Here is a 16,351-nt window from a genome sequence, read left to right on the forward strand (position 1 = left end):
TGCAACACACCAATTACAGAGAGACAGCTGTTTGGCACCACTCAGCCACACTATAACTACCACTATCGATTGAGAGAGACGCAGTGAGCGCATGATGAGAGGGGACAGTTGTGCAGCAGGGGTAAAGATGCAGAAAGAGAAACAAAAGAAAGAGATCCACTCTTTTTGTTGGCGTAATGATCCGTGCAGTCACATTACAGCCCCAGCTTGTTTGTTGTGTCTGTATTCGCCTGGATGTGAGCCTTCTGCAAAAAAACACTACAGAGGAGGCTGAGATGAAAAGTGGCAGATCTCCCTCCTTACAGCTCCATGTTACTCATTCTGTTCACTCGTCTGATCCTCCTAATTATTGCTATTTGACATTGTGGGAGAGGACCCAACGCGGGGAATGGCTAAGGGGGAAGCGGAGGAAAACAAGGAGGTGAAAATTGACTTTTGATATTAGAGACAAACAGAACGCTGATATGAGAGCAGCTCCTTCTTTGTAATGCCCAAAGACAACTGATTACATGTTTTTTGGACGATACTTCAAAAAGCAAAAGCATATCTTTAATAAATGTGTGTTTTGCACTTGTCAATTCCACTTTCTTTAACTGTCAATTCTGGTCTAACAGGATCTCATTGGCCTTCCACTAAGCTTTGCCCTTCTACTCCCTTTCAGTGACGTGCAGTCAGGAGAGGCAGGTGAGGCTGTGCCTCACCTGTCATTATGGGAAGAAAAGAGAAAAAATAAATTCAATTATTATATTTAATCAGTAATTTGTGCTTTGCAGTCATTTCCCATTTAAATGTACCATTTTTGGGTGTTTTTTCTTTTCAAAATCGCTGAATTTCCGCATTTGCCGTTCAGATACTAAGTGACGTGCGATGAGGCACCAGCCTGCTGAGCCTCACCTTGGATGGCGCAATACCTATGCAGTCAGACGGTACTGCTGTCTCTCTGTATGTCGGTTCAATCACTTGTACTATATGAGCTGAGTTTACATAATTTAGCAGATGTATATAATGTACAGTGTTTGTTTTTATAAATAACTGTATGTGAGGGACGTGTTTCTTGTACTGAGCGCTGAGCCGCTGGGTGAGGCCAGACATTCTCGTGCCTCATGTTAGGGGGCGCCGGTGAGCCCTGAGATTATGACGCTAAAAAATACTAGAAGAAGTGATAGCAAGCGGCAAGTCATTTTCTTCAGAAGGAGCAGCGTATGGACTTTATTTACAAGTAAAGGTAAGACGATAATAACGTTTGTGTTTTTTCCTATGCTGCAGTTTGCATATGAAAAAAAAACACGTTGAAATGATATTTTAAACAAAACACGTTAACTGTTGTCAATCAAATGGTGAATAAGTTACTCAGTATGGTTCATATGTTTGTAAATCTGACTGATGACGTCAGTGCCTCACCAGCCATTAACCTAACCGCATGTCACTGCTCCCTTTATAATAATAATTTAAAGCATGAGGTACAAATCCTAAAGATATAAGGTCTCACACTAAAACTTTAGTCACAACTGCCCTTACAGGTGGATACGGGCTGTCAGTAGGCGATGAATGGCCATAAATGGCCCACAGGAAATATCAAGGTAGTAGGGCGTTCATTGAACCCATAGTAAAGAAAAAATGTTTTTATGGGCATAATGCGGGTGAGTTAGGGTGAAGTAGGTGAGACGTAGGTGTATTGTACATTTTTCCTTTTTAACACCCCTCTAAATCCTTTTCACTGTGCAGGGAGCCTGTTAGTGCAGTTCACGTGACAAGTGTGAGTTCCTTTAGCAGTTTCCATTTTCCTTAGAAATAATTCGCAGTACACTTACTACACGCACAGCAATGGTACATTCCATTTTCATGACGTCCCTTAAGGTGGCTGCATTAGCCTCAAGGGAACTGCAAGACACACTGCACTAACCTTAAACCTTGTGCTATCCAAGGGACTTAAACATTGGGAGTTGGGTCATCTGGACCCCAAAAGACAGTGGGCTAAACCTTTTTTATTCAATGATTTGTAATCTTCACTGTTGTCCATGGATTACATGAAATCCTCTTCACCTTTATCCACCTTTGTCATGGTTCCACCAGATAACACATCACATGGATAACATGTCAATGTAAGGGTGGGGTCATCTGGACCTCATGAGATAGCACAAAAGTTAAGATCCGGCCGCTCCTGTCTTCAACCCCCTACGGCCCGGACACCCAAAAACTCATATGTGACTAAGACTTCAGCTACAGTGTCTAGATTGCAAGATTCTTTCCTTTTATAGTCGAGGCAATGTTCTGTCATCCCCCTATTTCCAATCCCCAGACACGTTTGTGCAGGAAAACATCTCCGTTTTGTAGAGTTGTCATGGCGCCGCCTGCTTGTTTCCCTGGATATGCGATACCTTTGATTATCCAGCAGTGTGCATAACTTGCTCCCACTGATAAAATGAACTGAAAAGTAAAGGATCTTTTTGACTTGAAAAACTTTCAAAATGAACTTGCAAATGAAGACATGTTTCTCAATCCCCTTCATTTAGTTTGAAACTCAGAATCAACATATTCTGGGTTAAGTGCTGTGAGACAAACAACAAAATAAATTCAGATCTTATACTTAATCCAATATAAAGGCATTCTGAACAAACCAATATGACTTTAAAATAATCAGAAAAGTTGATAAAAATTGTCCCTCCTTCCCTGCTGCTCTTGTGAATATAAAGAATTGATGAAATTATGTTGTAACTGAACTGTGCACAATGCTAGGCTTAAAAAGTTGGACTTTTTAATGCGGGGGACACTGGGAAAATGCTCTGTTTTAAGACCTGTATTGGGCTTGATTTAAAAAAATCTAAATTTGATAACATGCCTGGATGGGATTTTGTTTTTAAAACATTGAAAACAGGTATGTTGTCAGTATCTCAGAACATTTAAGAAATATGGACGTGGAATTGTTTTGTAGGTCATTTTTTCCCCCACCACTGAAACAAGGAAACATAAAAGGCCTGCGAACATGAAAACATTTGTAAAATCGAAATCATTATTTGTCATTCACAGTTGCAACCAAGTGACATATAACTTTTAGATGAGCACAAAATAGCAATTATGATCATGCAGTAGAATACCTGAAAATAACCTATTTTGACCTGTATTTTTGGGGATTCTGTCAGGTATTTGAAAACTAAACAAATCCGGTTAAGATTTAAAGCTGTTGTCAATGACAGATTTGCAAAGAAGAGATAATATAACAGATAAGTTGTGATAGCAATTAATCTGCATCATAATAAAACAAATAAAATCTAAATTTATTTTAAACCTAAATTAAAAACAAACTTCATGTAAGTACGACAATATATGTTTTTAAGCTGACACATGTAGCAGAAAAGTGACTTTTTTTCTTAAATACTTACGGCCAAGAGTATCTGCAGAGAAGAATGAGCCACCTCAATGAACTGAAAGTCCATCAGACAGTCAGATATAGATATATATCTGTGGTCTGCCGGTGCCCAAGATGGTGGGGGGCTGATCGGTGTCACTCTGCACCCCGGGCCGTTCTCCATCCACCAGGAGCGGTGCATGGACAAGTTAAACGTCAGGACAAGGTCAGAGTTCTGGCAAGACAGACACAGAGTAGAGAGAGAGAGAGATGGGAGGTGAGTTAAATTACATCCTCTGAGGGAGGACAGAACAGAAACATGGCAGATGAATGTTGAATGTCAGGGCAGCTTTTTACCAAAAGGTTTAATTAAAAGCAGACTGTGGAGCTTTGAGCCCAAAATAGATGGGAAATTTAGAATTCTCTTTGTGCGATCGCTCCGATTAGAGGAGAATCATGCAGAGACACGATTGGAATATGGACATTTAGGAAAGGGAGATGAGAAGAGGCCAAAAAAAGAGATGAACAAGGGGAATTGAGAGTTTTAGAGTGCAGATTTCTCATGGATTAAATGCTGTTGTCAAAGCTTTCCGCCTGGGGGAAAGAACAGAAGGTTGTTTTTTTCTTTTTTTTACATAACTTATTAGCCAAAATAATACTGTGCAGGTGCTAGACAACAGTGTTTTGTTTTCTAAATGTATTTGTCTTTCTCCTGGACAATCCAAGCACAAATAAAGGGGGATTTTTAGCACTTTGGCATCAACATGATCCATATACCGGTACCTCTTTGACCCAGTTTTAATTATCTCCACAGGCGCTCGATCAGCCTGAATCCCAATGACTCACCTGGTTTAAATTTTGCCAACAGATTTCACCATCACCACTTGACTTTTATCAATTGTTTTTTTCACCGGCACCAGCTTGATTTTAACATTCCAACCTCGGAGGGACCACTTTTAAGCTGCACCCTGTGATCAGAGATAAATGTTAGGCTGACAGACCGGATCTACTATTTTATTCTACTATAGGAGTTCTAAAGAAGGCTCTTAGACACTTTCTAAAAAAAAAATCTAATAGCCTCAAAAAGCACAATGAAACAGTTTCCACTGTCCTGATTTAAAATATGCACATATTAACTATTCTACTTAAGATTTGGATCATTCCAACCAAGGAAAAGACACTTTAGTTCAATCAGTGGCAGAGGAAAAGCCTCTAATGCTCCTATAAAGGCAAACACAGCTTCACAATGACACTGAGAACATTCCATTTGTCTATCAGAATTAGCTTGTTTCTACACAGGGTGCCATCTGCAACTGCATGTCATCAAACTGCAGCCTCTTGGAATCAACCGCGGTGCCACAAAAGACGGGAAGCTGCGAATGGCGGCACAAATTCTAATCACACCGAACCCAGATTTTGAAGCAGGACATCCAATAGAGGCCCTGTTCCTCATACCATTCCTTATATTTCGCATAGGGGTGCGACTTATAGTCAGGAGCGACTTCTATGTGATTAAAAAAAAAAACGAATAATGGCTCATATATTCTTTATTTTCCCACCAGCAACCTGTTGCCCTTCAGCCGTTTTTTTTACCATCAACAACTGTGGGAGAGTTAGTATTTGCTAAAGACAGCAGCACAGAAGAAGCGCCATCCAACCAAACATGGAGGACAATCGGATTGTTCTCCTCCTGAGCTTTTTGATATTTTTCTTAATTGCAACAGGACATTATTATTCTCGTTTTTATTTTTTCCTTCCTAATGCGGGACAGCAACTCATCAAATTGGGTTACAGAGAGTTGGAACTACCGCTGAAAGTGCTTTAACTCAGACACAACTCCTGCAGTAGATGGTAAACCTCACCGAAAAGTAAAAAGACTGAATGATCTCATGAACCCAGACGGGCTTATTGATGTTTTTGCAGAACTCTTCAAAATAAAAAACGTAATCTCTCAGCACAATGCGTGTCTTCCATGCATTGTAAACGCCATATTCAGTTAATGCTTCCATGTAGTGATGAGGCTAATACTTTTATGGAAAAGCATCGAATTTGACGTGCGTTGAAAAAGAGTGAGCGGATGTGAATTTAACACATGAATCGTTTTGGGCATGAATGCAGCATTACGCGGGGCTTGGCCGAGTTGCTCAGAAGAATCACACTTTTAAAGAAGTGCAACTTATTGATGCCTTTTTTTATTCTTTATTATGCATTTTTTTGCTGCTGTGACTTATCCACCTTAGACACCATTAGTCCAACGCATGTATTTTCCGCGCACACCTTTTATTCTTCAAAGAATAAAAAGTGTGCGCAGAAAATACATTTTGGGTTAACGTAGTTGTTAATTGTCCCTCTTAATCAGAAAGTGTCTCACTTTCCAGACGGTGGATGTTGTACCATGTTTAAGAGTCACCTCTCTCACTCTGTCACCTCTCTCTAAAAAAAAAACAACCTGATTTCATGCTTTGTGTCTTATCATTGAATCTTGATTCGTCTATCTTCCTCTTTTTTTTAATCCTATTTTTGCAACTCTCCTGGCTTTCCAGTTTTTCCAGCATAGTGAGCCTTGTTAGCACAGAGCTCCGATTAATACCACCTCCCCATGTTGTGCTCCTATTTTAATGAATCCAATCTTGCTCCTGATTTCTCTCAACACAGACTTTTCTACCATATCGGCCTCTTTTTCTGCTAAACTCTGCTCCCATTTGCTCCTGTTGCTTTGCCTATCACATTTCCTTTTTCTGTCTGTGTTTAAGAGGCTGGGGGAAAGGATAGCAATTATTACAGGGAGGTTTCATTTATCAGTGGATTTTAATGAGCCCTTTTAAAAGCCACACACACACAAACACAAAAGTAATTCTCAGTGAAAGGCTGTATTTGGCCAACCGTGAATGAGATTCGGCAGGATGCGCTGCTGCTAATTCTGCAATATTCTCTCACTCGATGCAGGTGATGGGAATGGGATAAAAGGCAAGATGTCTGGACTAAACCCAGCTTTTGTTCAGAAATCTATGTTCTATGGAGCTTTGAATATATTGCAAACATATTTTTCAGGTGTATAAATGAAGTCCATGCATGTACATACATTTTGCATGAGCACAAAATGTTAGGTCTGCAAAAAAAAAAAGCAGAATTGTGTAATGCCTTTTACCATATGTTTTTTTTTACATATCACAACATAATACACCCTCAAATATTTTTTAAAGTTTATTAGCAATCTTAACAAATTGGGGGCTCGTCCGGGATGTGTCTTGTGGTTTCCGCGTTGTTTTGTTGGTGGGCATTTTTGGTGCGCATGGCTGCTTTGGTTTGTGTGGGCTTTAATGCCTTTCTGTTTTCGGGTGCAGCAAGTTTTGGTGACGTCTTGTTGTTTTGTTTCTGCACGTTTAGGCACTTTCTTTCAGAAACACTCTGCACATAATTTCCTGGGTGCTAGAAGAGGATCGTACACTAATAGTTTTAGGTTCTTGTCTCCAACTGTAGGCTACAACCGCTTCAATGAACCACATCTGTCCTTCCTCCTCCTTCTTCCTCACTCCTCCTCCACGTTATGCCTTTGGCATTTTCCCTCCCCATTTCTTTTCCTCTCAATTTCCTCCCAATTTTCCACCTCTGCTTTTTCCTGTCTTTTACTCCCAAGAGGTAAAAGAATGAAATGGGGGAGTAACGCCACCTTTCAGAGCAGTGTCTCACCTGATTGATAGTCAATAAAGATGGAGGAACACTCTTTTAAGGCTAAATGGCCATATAAAGAAATATTCATGTTAAAATATTGAAAAAAAAGTGGCTCTAGTTCTAACTGGATGTGAAAAGAAGACATCTATTATGCTATTTTTAAAATAAAAAAAAGAATAAGTTCATTTTTAAATTAAAAAAAAACTTCATCTTATGCTTAAATTGAGATGTTTTCATGATCAAATGACTCAAGACATTCAAGGTGTTACATCTCATTGATGAGTTACTGAGAAGTTAGTTTTGTGGTATAACAAATGTTCTCGAATATTTAAACCAGAAATTAACAAAAAATACTTGGAGACCTTTTGTGTTTTTGCAGAAATATCTGTCTTCATGTTGTTGTTTTTTCATCCTGGTACAAGTATTTTTTTTTGTATCTTTGTTACATTTCCAGGTGGCTTCGTCCACTCTCTTTTAGGACCAGATCATAGAACTTGTAATTTCATTCCCTGCTCATACAAATTGAGTTCATTCATCTGTCCTTAAGTCCCTTTGTGCCGTTTCCATACCTCCTCCGTCCTGCTGTGCTGTTCTGTAAAAGTGGAGCCGTCACAGAGGTGGTGAAGGGAAGCCAGACTTTGATTGGGTATAACTGCAGAATGATGGCGTGACTTAGCACCATTTCATTGACCACAACGCCACGATCCTAAATATAACAACGTCATCTATTCTTGCGTTGGATAGTCTGAATAGGAAAATTGGGCAAAATGTTGCCGGTGTACAATGTGAAGGATGATGATGATGATGTGAGCAATCTCAACTTCCAGGTATCGGTCAGACCCTTTATGATAATTATTTTTATTCATATTTTTTTAAATAACTTCCAACCTAACAGAGGCCATAACTCATCTCACTGATATTAGGTCAAAATTAGGATTTATAAAACATGAAAAGCCACTTGTAAAAAGTTTCACACACTTGTGTCAAACATAGTGAGCCCGGGAACTGACATGGTTAAAATAAGAAATATTCCTTTCCCATAAAATAATATTCCGTTCCCTCGAAATAATTTTACGTTCCCTCGAAATAATTATTTGTGCGAACAAAATAATTATTCACATGATTAGTCATTTATAAACACGGATGTCAGCGATACTTGGATTTACAGCAGATACCTTCACATTTCTGTCTGTGTGTGTGTGTCTCATTACATTGCATGGAAGACACTGAGGATGTTTAGGGATCAGATTTATTTATTTTAAAAAGCTCTACAAAAGCATCGGTAATCATGTTTCCATGTCTCAGTTCATTCACATCCTGGTACGGTCTCCGTCCTTCCGCAAAAGCCGCTTTGCATGAGCACTACTCTGTGACCCACATTCGTTCAAGAAAGGAAAAAGAAAAAACAAGAATGATCGATTTATTAGTCTCAATGAAAATAAGAAAAATATCATAATACTTAGGATGCCCAAGTTTGCTGCTTCCCCATGCCGCAACGATTCTCCGGACATAGCTCGCTCGAGCTATGAGCTATGTGCTACGAGCTCCGGCCCGGCGCGGAGCTCGGGCTTGTCATGTCGGCATTTGGGCTGTCCGTCTACTGGCCAGCTGCGATATGGGATATTGTAGTTTAGGGTCGAATAGGAATTATAATATTCAGGACTTGTCTTTTATTAACATGCTCGTTAACAGTCACTAATTATCCGAAGGCTACATGCCAAGTATCCCATCATGCATCACACATATCCCATAATGCATATAATCCATAATGCATAATCCAATCACCGTGTCCCTGCAACTGTGACGCATTCAAATAAAACAGGACAAATGATAGGCTACGTAGCATGTAGCCTACTAGTCTTCGGATATAAAGTGACTGCTAACGAGTATGTTAATAAAATATAATAATATATTATAATTCCTATTTGACCCTAAACTACAATATCCCATACCGCAGCTGGCTGGCCGTCTACCGGATGCCGGCATGACAAGGAAAAGAGCTCTGTGGCGGAGCGAGGAGCTATGTCCGGTAGGCGAAGCAGCAAGTTTGGGAATGCTAAATCTTATGATATTTTTCTTATATTCATCGAGACAATAATAAATCAATCATTCTTGTTTTTATTTTTCCCCTCTTAAACGAATGTGGGTCACAGAGACCCAGAGAGTAGCGGCAGAAAGCGGCTTTTGCAGCTGGATGGACGGACAGGGTACCAAGATGTGAATGAAGCCAGACATGAAAACATGAATACCGATGCTTTTGTGCTTTTTAAAATAAATACTTTTGATCTCTAAACATCCTCAGTGTCTTCCGTGCAATGTAATGAGACACACAGACAGAAATGTGAAGGTTTCTGCTGTAAATCCAAATATTGCTCACATCTGTGTTTATGAATGACTAATGACGTGAATAAGTATTTCGTCCACACATATTCATTAATGCATGGGAACTGAATATTATTTTGTGGGAACAAGATATTATTTCGTTTGCACAACTTAATTAATGCGTGGGAATGAGATATTATTTTGTGGGAACAAGATATTAATTTGTGGGAACAAAATATTAATTTTTGGGAACGAAATTTTGAATATTTTATCCATGTCAGGTCACGGGCTCCGTACAAAAATAAATGGAGTGAAGAAACAAAAAAGTCAGTGATAGATGTGTAAGAAGTGCCATCAGTGGTCACAATCAGGTATTTGTGGCAGCAGGACTGTGCTGTTCCTGATTGGGATCTACAGTTAAAAAACTGACTTTTGAACATGAATGATGAAGGGCTTGATGACATTTTTGATTTGTTTCAATCAAGTCAGATGTGAATGCAGCAGAATGGTTCATGTTCCAACCCTAGTTTTCATTTATATGCTGATTTCATAGCACATTTCCATTTCTGTCTGTATTTTACTAAACGTGTCATTTTTATCTTTAACCCTTATCCTTCTAAGTGGATATGAGTTATGTTATTTGAAGCACAAACTGTTAAAGACCCGCTCTAGTAATCTTTTTATCTATTTTAAAAGCATTCTCAGTGGTCTTTTAATTATGATTATGCCAATTTTAATAGACATTTAAAAAAAATTTCTAAGATTTCTGCAGAGCAGCAGTTCATTAGAATGTCACCTCTGAATTGGTACTGTTGGCATGGACAAACCCCACCCCCCATCCCATTACCCATAACTGAGCTTTCTGTTTACATACTCTCCTGCTAGCTTACAGCCCCTCACACCCCCAACCTAATGTTTGCGGTGTGACAACAATGGCGAGCAATATCAGCACTATCTAGCCATAAAGTTTTGAGCCAGATGCCAACTCAGGTAAACGAAGACTTACATGGATTTAGTCGACTGCATCGGATGCAGCGGAATGGAGCGGAGCAGGGAGCTTTGGGCCCGCCCAGCATATTTTCTACGTCACAATCTATTCACAACGATTTGGATTAAGAAATACTGAGAAATGCAGTCGTATATGTCCTCCATTATCAGAAAAGTGCCACAAGAACATGTTAAAGCACCATAAATGACATTTTCATCAGAGAGGGCATTAAGTTAAAGAACTTTTCAAAAACTCCATATAATGAAATAGGAGTGCCATTTGACATTTGTTTTCCGAGGATTTTTCAAAAATCAGAAAAATCATTATAGGAGATCTTTGTTTTACTCACCTTAAACTTAACTTAAACTAACTTGTTTAAATAGACTCCTACCTATATTTGGGGTTCGGGCCCCTTTTTCCAATTCTCCTCTCCGGTGTTTCTCCGTGTGGCCTTGTCTGCCTTATTTCACACCAACACAATCGGTCACGGTGCATCTCACTGCATTATTTTTCAATGATTTCCCATGGGTCTTAGATGAAGCCTTAATCTATTTTGCCTGAGGCCATTCGCGCCTATCAGATTGGTTGGGGGGGGGGGGGGGGGTTTAGGTTTGTGTGCAAATTTGCCAAAGGGTAGATAGAGATGTAGTCCATTTCAGACCTTAACCCTGACTTAAAGCAAGCTAAATTCGGTCATACATCTAATAAAAATACCACAAACTCCCATTGTCCTTCTCCAAACTTTCCACATGTTTGGGCTGTTCAAGCACTCCTGAGAATCTTTATTTTCATTGAGGCCTAAGACCGCAGATAAAAACTTTCAGTGAGGTAACTCTTTGATTTGTCAATCAACCCAGCCACAAGTCTGCAATAAATCTGGATGGTTAAAGTGCCCTTTGGGTCAGTTTTCATCGTGCCAAGTACCAATTTACCAACCTACTTTGGTATAGTGGTCTTTTACACTGGCCCACCCATGTAACTCATGTTCAGAACAAACCTTGAACCGACTATTTGTCTTTTCCATACCTCCCTCTCCTTTTTGTGTGTGTGAATGATGCATGTGCCCCCCCATGTAGATTTGAACCTACTATCTTTTGGATCCAACAGAGAAGCTACTTCCTTCTATAATTTCGTTTTGAGATTTAAAAAATAATCACATTTTACACACAAAAAACAACAACAAAAATAATGTCATATTTGTCATATTTGTGTCTCCTTTTTGCTCATCTATACGTAAAAAATTATCTATCAATTTTTAAACTGTAAAAACCCCCGCACAGTTCTTTGATTGGATTTTAGAGGATATATCTCATCTGTTAAGTTTCCTGTTTGTACTTGTTCCATTAACTTAAATGACAAAAACTGTTTTAATTGTCAGAACTTCATTAGAGCTAAAATGGTCTTTACTTTTTCTGTTTTTGCTGCATCTTTGCTCGATAAAACAAGAGAAATTCTACATGATACATGTGTAAATGGCTTTTGTTGCAACAATCATGTTTCTTTTGGTGCAAAACACACCATATTTCAATAAATGTGTGTTTTTGCTTTTGACTTTTCCTTCTTTTATTTTACCTAAAGAACTCATTACTTTGTTAATTAAATGACTTGGTTAAGAGTCTGTGTGAGAATAATTGAAGTTATGAAACTGTGCGTTAAAAACAAGAGAATTAGAAATTAGAATTAGAAATGATTAGACGGAGAAGAACATTTAAACCTCGATAAAGATCTAGTACTTTGTCAGGTAATCCAAAGAAATACAACATTTAAAGATATTGCACCAGCCTTTAATTTGTTTTAACTTCTTTCTCTGCACCTTTCCAAGTTTTCTCAAAATCAGCAATTAAGATTTTTGGATCTAGAAATACGGACTAATGATTAAAATGATTGATGATGTCCAAATTCTTAAGAATAGAAAAACTTGCTTTTAGACAAAATAACTTATATTACATTGTAATTTTTGGTTCAATTTTAAGGATGTTTTTTGAATAAATGTTGACAAATGCAATTGGAATTTTTTGTCATTATTTTGGAAACTAAAATGTAGATTTATTTTTTCAGAACAGGTGCTACTTTTAGATTTCATGAAGACTTATTAAGACGGGCCAATAAATTTGTACTGAAACTGAATTCTCATTTTGTTCACATTTTGTTCTAAAACGACTCATTTCCACCTATTAAACTAGCTTTTTGTCATTTTAATTAAAATGAATTACAATTAGGTAGATAAGAACTTAAAAAATGTAAAAAGTTTGCTAAGAACTACCAAAGGAAATGGTTATTTTTGGGTTGTCTAGCATTCAATTTGAAGTAATTCTATCAATCAACTTTTTTCAGATTATTTTTTCCCTTATTGAATGTTTGTGTGGACCTCCTTGGTTCTAGATTTTAATATCCTATTATATTATTTCTTAATAGTAAAACTCCTTGCTACATGAACAGATCATTTTACTACTTTCTAGTGATTTTCTTTTTTAAATGAGTGCTCTTTTCTTATGTTTAGGGTACCTCTGTTTGCAGTCTAGTTGTCTATCTGCCACATAAAACAGTAGAAAAAACAAGAATCCAAAAAGTTAAATAATTTCAAAAGGTTATGGATTCTTAAGCATGTTTTTCTGTAAAGATGTTGCTTCATATTAAATAATTTATAATGATTTTTGTCAAAATCCAACTTGATCTACCCTGAATGTGTATCTGACAAGAAGAGGAAGCAGCAAAAAGTAATAGTCAGTAATTATGAATCCTGATTTCCTGGTTGCTGAACAGTTTCATGAAGCAGAAGTCACTACACAGCAGCTTGTTTTTGTGTACAAAATTGTACGATAATGAAAAGACATAATTTCGAGCTTCATTAATAAAATCCATCAGGTCTCTTCTAGGAGTACCAGGAAAAAAATAATAATTTCATGGTATGATTTCCACAAATAAATCCACTGATCAGACTCAGTTACTGGCTGATGGATTAACTCACTGAATCAAAGTAGAAGATTTCACTTGAGAAATGTGAGGGGTCCTCCCATTTATCGCCCCGATTGGCTACGCTGCATGAGTCAGGAACGAGGGGAATAAAATTACGCAACTATTAGCTTTCATGCGGCTGATCTGTTTTTCTTTTTGCTTTCCCGAGGGATGATGGGTTATTTGCCCTTTGATTTTGTGACATGTTTATTTCACATTTCATCCCGCAGCTAAAAAACGCTCCCCAGCATCAGCACCAGAATCCATTGAAGTTGATATGAAATTGATTTGAAAGGTGCATTTGATTTTTTTTTTTTCTGCACTGTCAGATAAGAAATGCTACCCTCCCATGAGATTTTATTGTGGAGCTTTCTCTGTTTCAAGTCCTTTTTTTTTCTTCCTTGCAGCCCTGAATCACATGTGGCTTCATACCAAAACACATCATCTTCAATAACTCTTATCTAACCTGTCTAAACCTTTCTGTCAGGCTGTCTGCCACTTAGGCCTTTCTCCTCCACCAGACTGTCAGATTTTTTAAGCTGCTCCCATCTCCATTTTTTTTTATTTTTAACCAATCATTCTGCCCTTTTTTTCCCATGTTCTTTCATTTTCCCTGACTGATAAGCGACACCTCAATCTGAAAATTTTTTTTGGAGGTGTGTCGCAAGCTTCGACTGATCAAAACGCAATGCGTCTGTGTATACACGACAAAGTCAGAGACGATTTCTGACGGTTGAGCTCGTGTATCAGTGAGGTAACTGATGTCCAGAAGGCGTCCCAACCTCTTTTTTTTTTTTTTTGACACGGCGGACAGTAGCCATCTGGAAGAAACCATGTAAATATGTGGGGGGAAAAATGTGTGTCCACCGGTAAACATTTCGACAGCAGCCATTCCTCCACAGGTCTGTCCCCGAATCTGTCAGGGATGCCATATCGCCAATCTTTTCAAAGATTCATTTTATGGCATTGCTGCTACATTAGATAATGTAGCGGCGGCTGACAGGAAGGATGGGAATGTGACACAATGAAATGTGGTGCGAATCTTTGACTTAAACTCCAATTGCTGTCAAAATGGGATATACACCTCATCTTGCCGCTGGGAGTCTGCCGGGGCCTTGTGGGAGGTGAAGATACAGGCGAGACAGGAAGTTCTATTAAACACAGACAGTTGAAAAGGAGGAGAAAATATTGCTTAAACCTACAGATCGAATCAGGAAAAGCAAATTATCCGACTGGTTGTCAGTCGGAAGATAAACCTAGAAAAAATACTGTGTAGATTCGGATGCTGATGGACTGTAAAGCATGTTGTAGTCAGACTGCAACTCAGAGGTGCATTACATGTGAGGTGTGAAATGATAAGGCCTTTAGTTATGTTTTAGTGGGCACACACTTATGAAATGTCCTGAACGGATAAAATATATATATATATTAATCAGAGGCAGAAAATCAATTCTTCTGACTAAAAACAAATAACTTTTTATGAAAAAACATCACAAGTTACTTCTAATACTAGCTACTACAACCTGATACCACTGATGCACAACTACTAATATTTGAATTGATGTCACTAATTTAACAATAAACTTGCATGTACATCCTCACATATGCACTGCAGAATATAATCTTGAATCTAATTAGTTATTGAAGTAATTTTTTGTTTTTGAAATCCTTTTATTTTGAAATATCATGAATGGTGGCTATATTTGACAGATCAGCGGTCAAGACAGACGAACTGACAGGTATATGGAGGGAAAAGAAGTCCATCTGGCCGGTGAGGACTGTGAAATGTTGGCAGGCGGGTAGAACGCCCGCACTAAATGTAAAGCTGGTTTTTGAACTGCAGTTTTCCTTCCTTTGTTGGCTGCGAAGGAAAACTTGTGCATTAATAAATAATGTTGCTTTAAGACCTGACTTAAAGCAACACCAGTGACTCCCGACTGACCGAGCTGACTCTTTTCAAAGCTGGCTCCCCGTCATCAAACCTAAGGTAATGATCTGATCTTTCCTCCAATGACCGTCCATCTGCTCGCCTGACTTCAGGACGCCGAGCCCAGCAGACAAACAGAGGCGTTCGTTTCTGGTTTACTTTTCAAAATAACAGAGAGATGTGGGAGATGAAGTGTTTTTACCTGCTGTCTAAGAACAGGTAAAGTTCATTTAAAATCTGAACGTGTCTGGATTTGTGGAGGTTTTTAAATGTTTTTTTCAGCTGTCATTTCATGAACTCATTTATTTATTTGGATTTTGAATATTTTATGACTTTCTTGGTTAATTGTTTGCACATTTTACCCTTTCTATCGCCTACTCTTTACAATGCCTCCTCAAAGTGTTTAGCCACAGCTTCTCCTTTCATTTTATAAGTTTTTTTTTTTTATCAGTGTTGCTTTTAATCTATTGCGTCTTAATAGTTTTTATTGTTTTAATCTATGTTTATACATGTACTTTATGTCAAGCACCTTGTGTTCTCCAGCCTGTTGATGTCAAATAAAGTGATCGATCAATCAATCGATTGATTTATATCAAACAAACAAAAAAGGAAAAGTTCTTTCAAAAAAGAACTTAAGTTACATTTTTGCACTACTTTTTAGAATTCTCGTGTATTTCCTTGAATGAGTTCAACATAAAACTCTAGGAAACTGTCCGATTATTCAATATCTTTAAAATGTTTTGAGATCTAAAATAGATTATTTGCACAGAATAAACTTCAAAAGCAGTGGCAACATAAATTTGAGGGGGTTTATTCTGTTTTGCATCAAATTACAGATCTGCATAATAAATAGAAATCCCTCTATGCTATTAAAATAATCAAAGGTACTGACAGCACAGAAAACTGCATTCAAACTACGACCATAAATAAATGTGGCGTCCTGACAGAAAGATGCTTCATGATCCTAAGCAACAGTGAGCAGGAGATTAGGATTTAGATGTGACAAAGGATGGAATGGAGTCACTCTATGCAAAACAACTAAAAAAAAAAACTTCTTTATAGGCAGAACAGGAAAGAGGAGGGATGAATAACCCTGGAGATGAAGAGAGCGAGGCGCAGGAGGAGACATTAAAAAAAATAG

At 38.1% G+C, this 16,351-nt stretch overlaps 1 protein-coding gene across 2 annotated transcripts in view; it reads right to left on the reverse strand.

The window, feature by feature from the left end:
- The window catches only part of nkain2 (sodium/potassium transporting ATPase interacting 2), an 81,240-nt gene that overhangs the window by 19,011 nt on the left and 45,878 nt on the right, over positions 1 to 16,351 (reverse strand). For both annotated transcript variants that reach the window (XM_004083732.4, XM_023953082.1), the window contains exon 5: positions 3,381 to 3,581. In XM_004083732.4, the coding sequence (XP_004083780.2) occupies positions 3,381 to 3,581 (201 nt within the window). The remainder of the gene's footprint in view (positions 1 to 3,380; positions 3,582 to 16,351) is intronic.

Source organism: Oryzias latipes, chromosome 24 (genome assembly GCF_002234675.1).
Source record: "Oryzias latipes chromosome 24, ASM223467v1".
Classification (NCBI taxonomy): Eukaryota; Metazoa; Chordata; class Actinopteri; order Beloniformes; family Adrianichthyidae; genus Oryzias; species Oryzias latipes.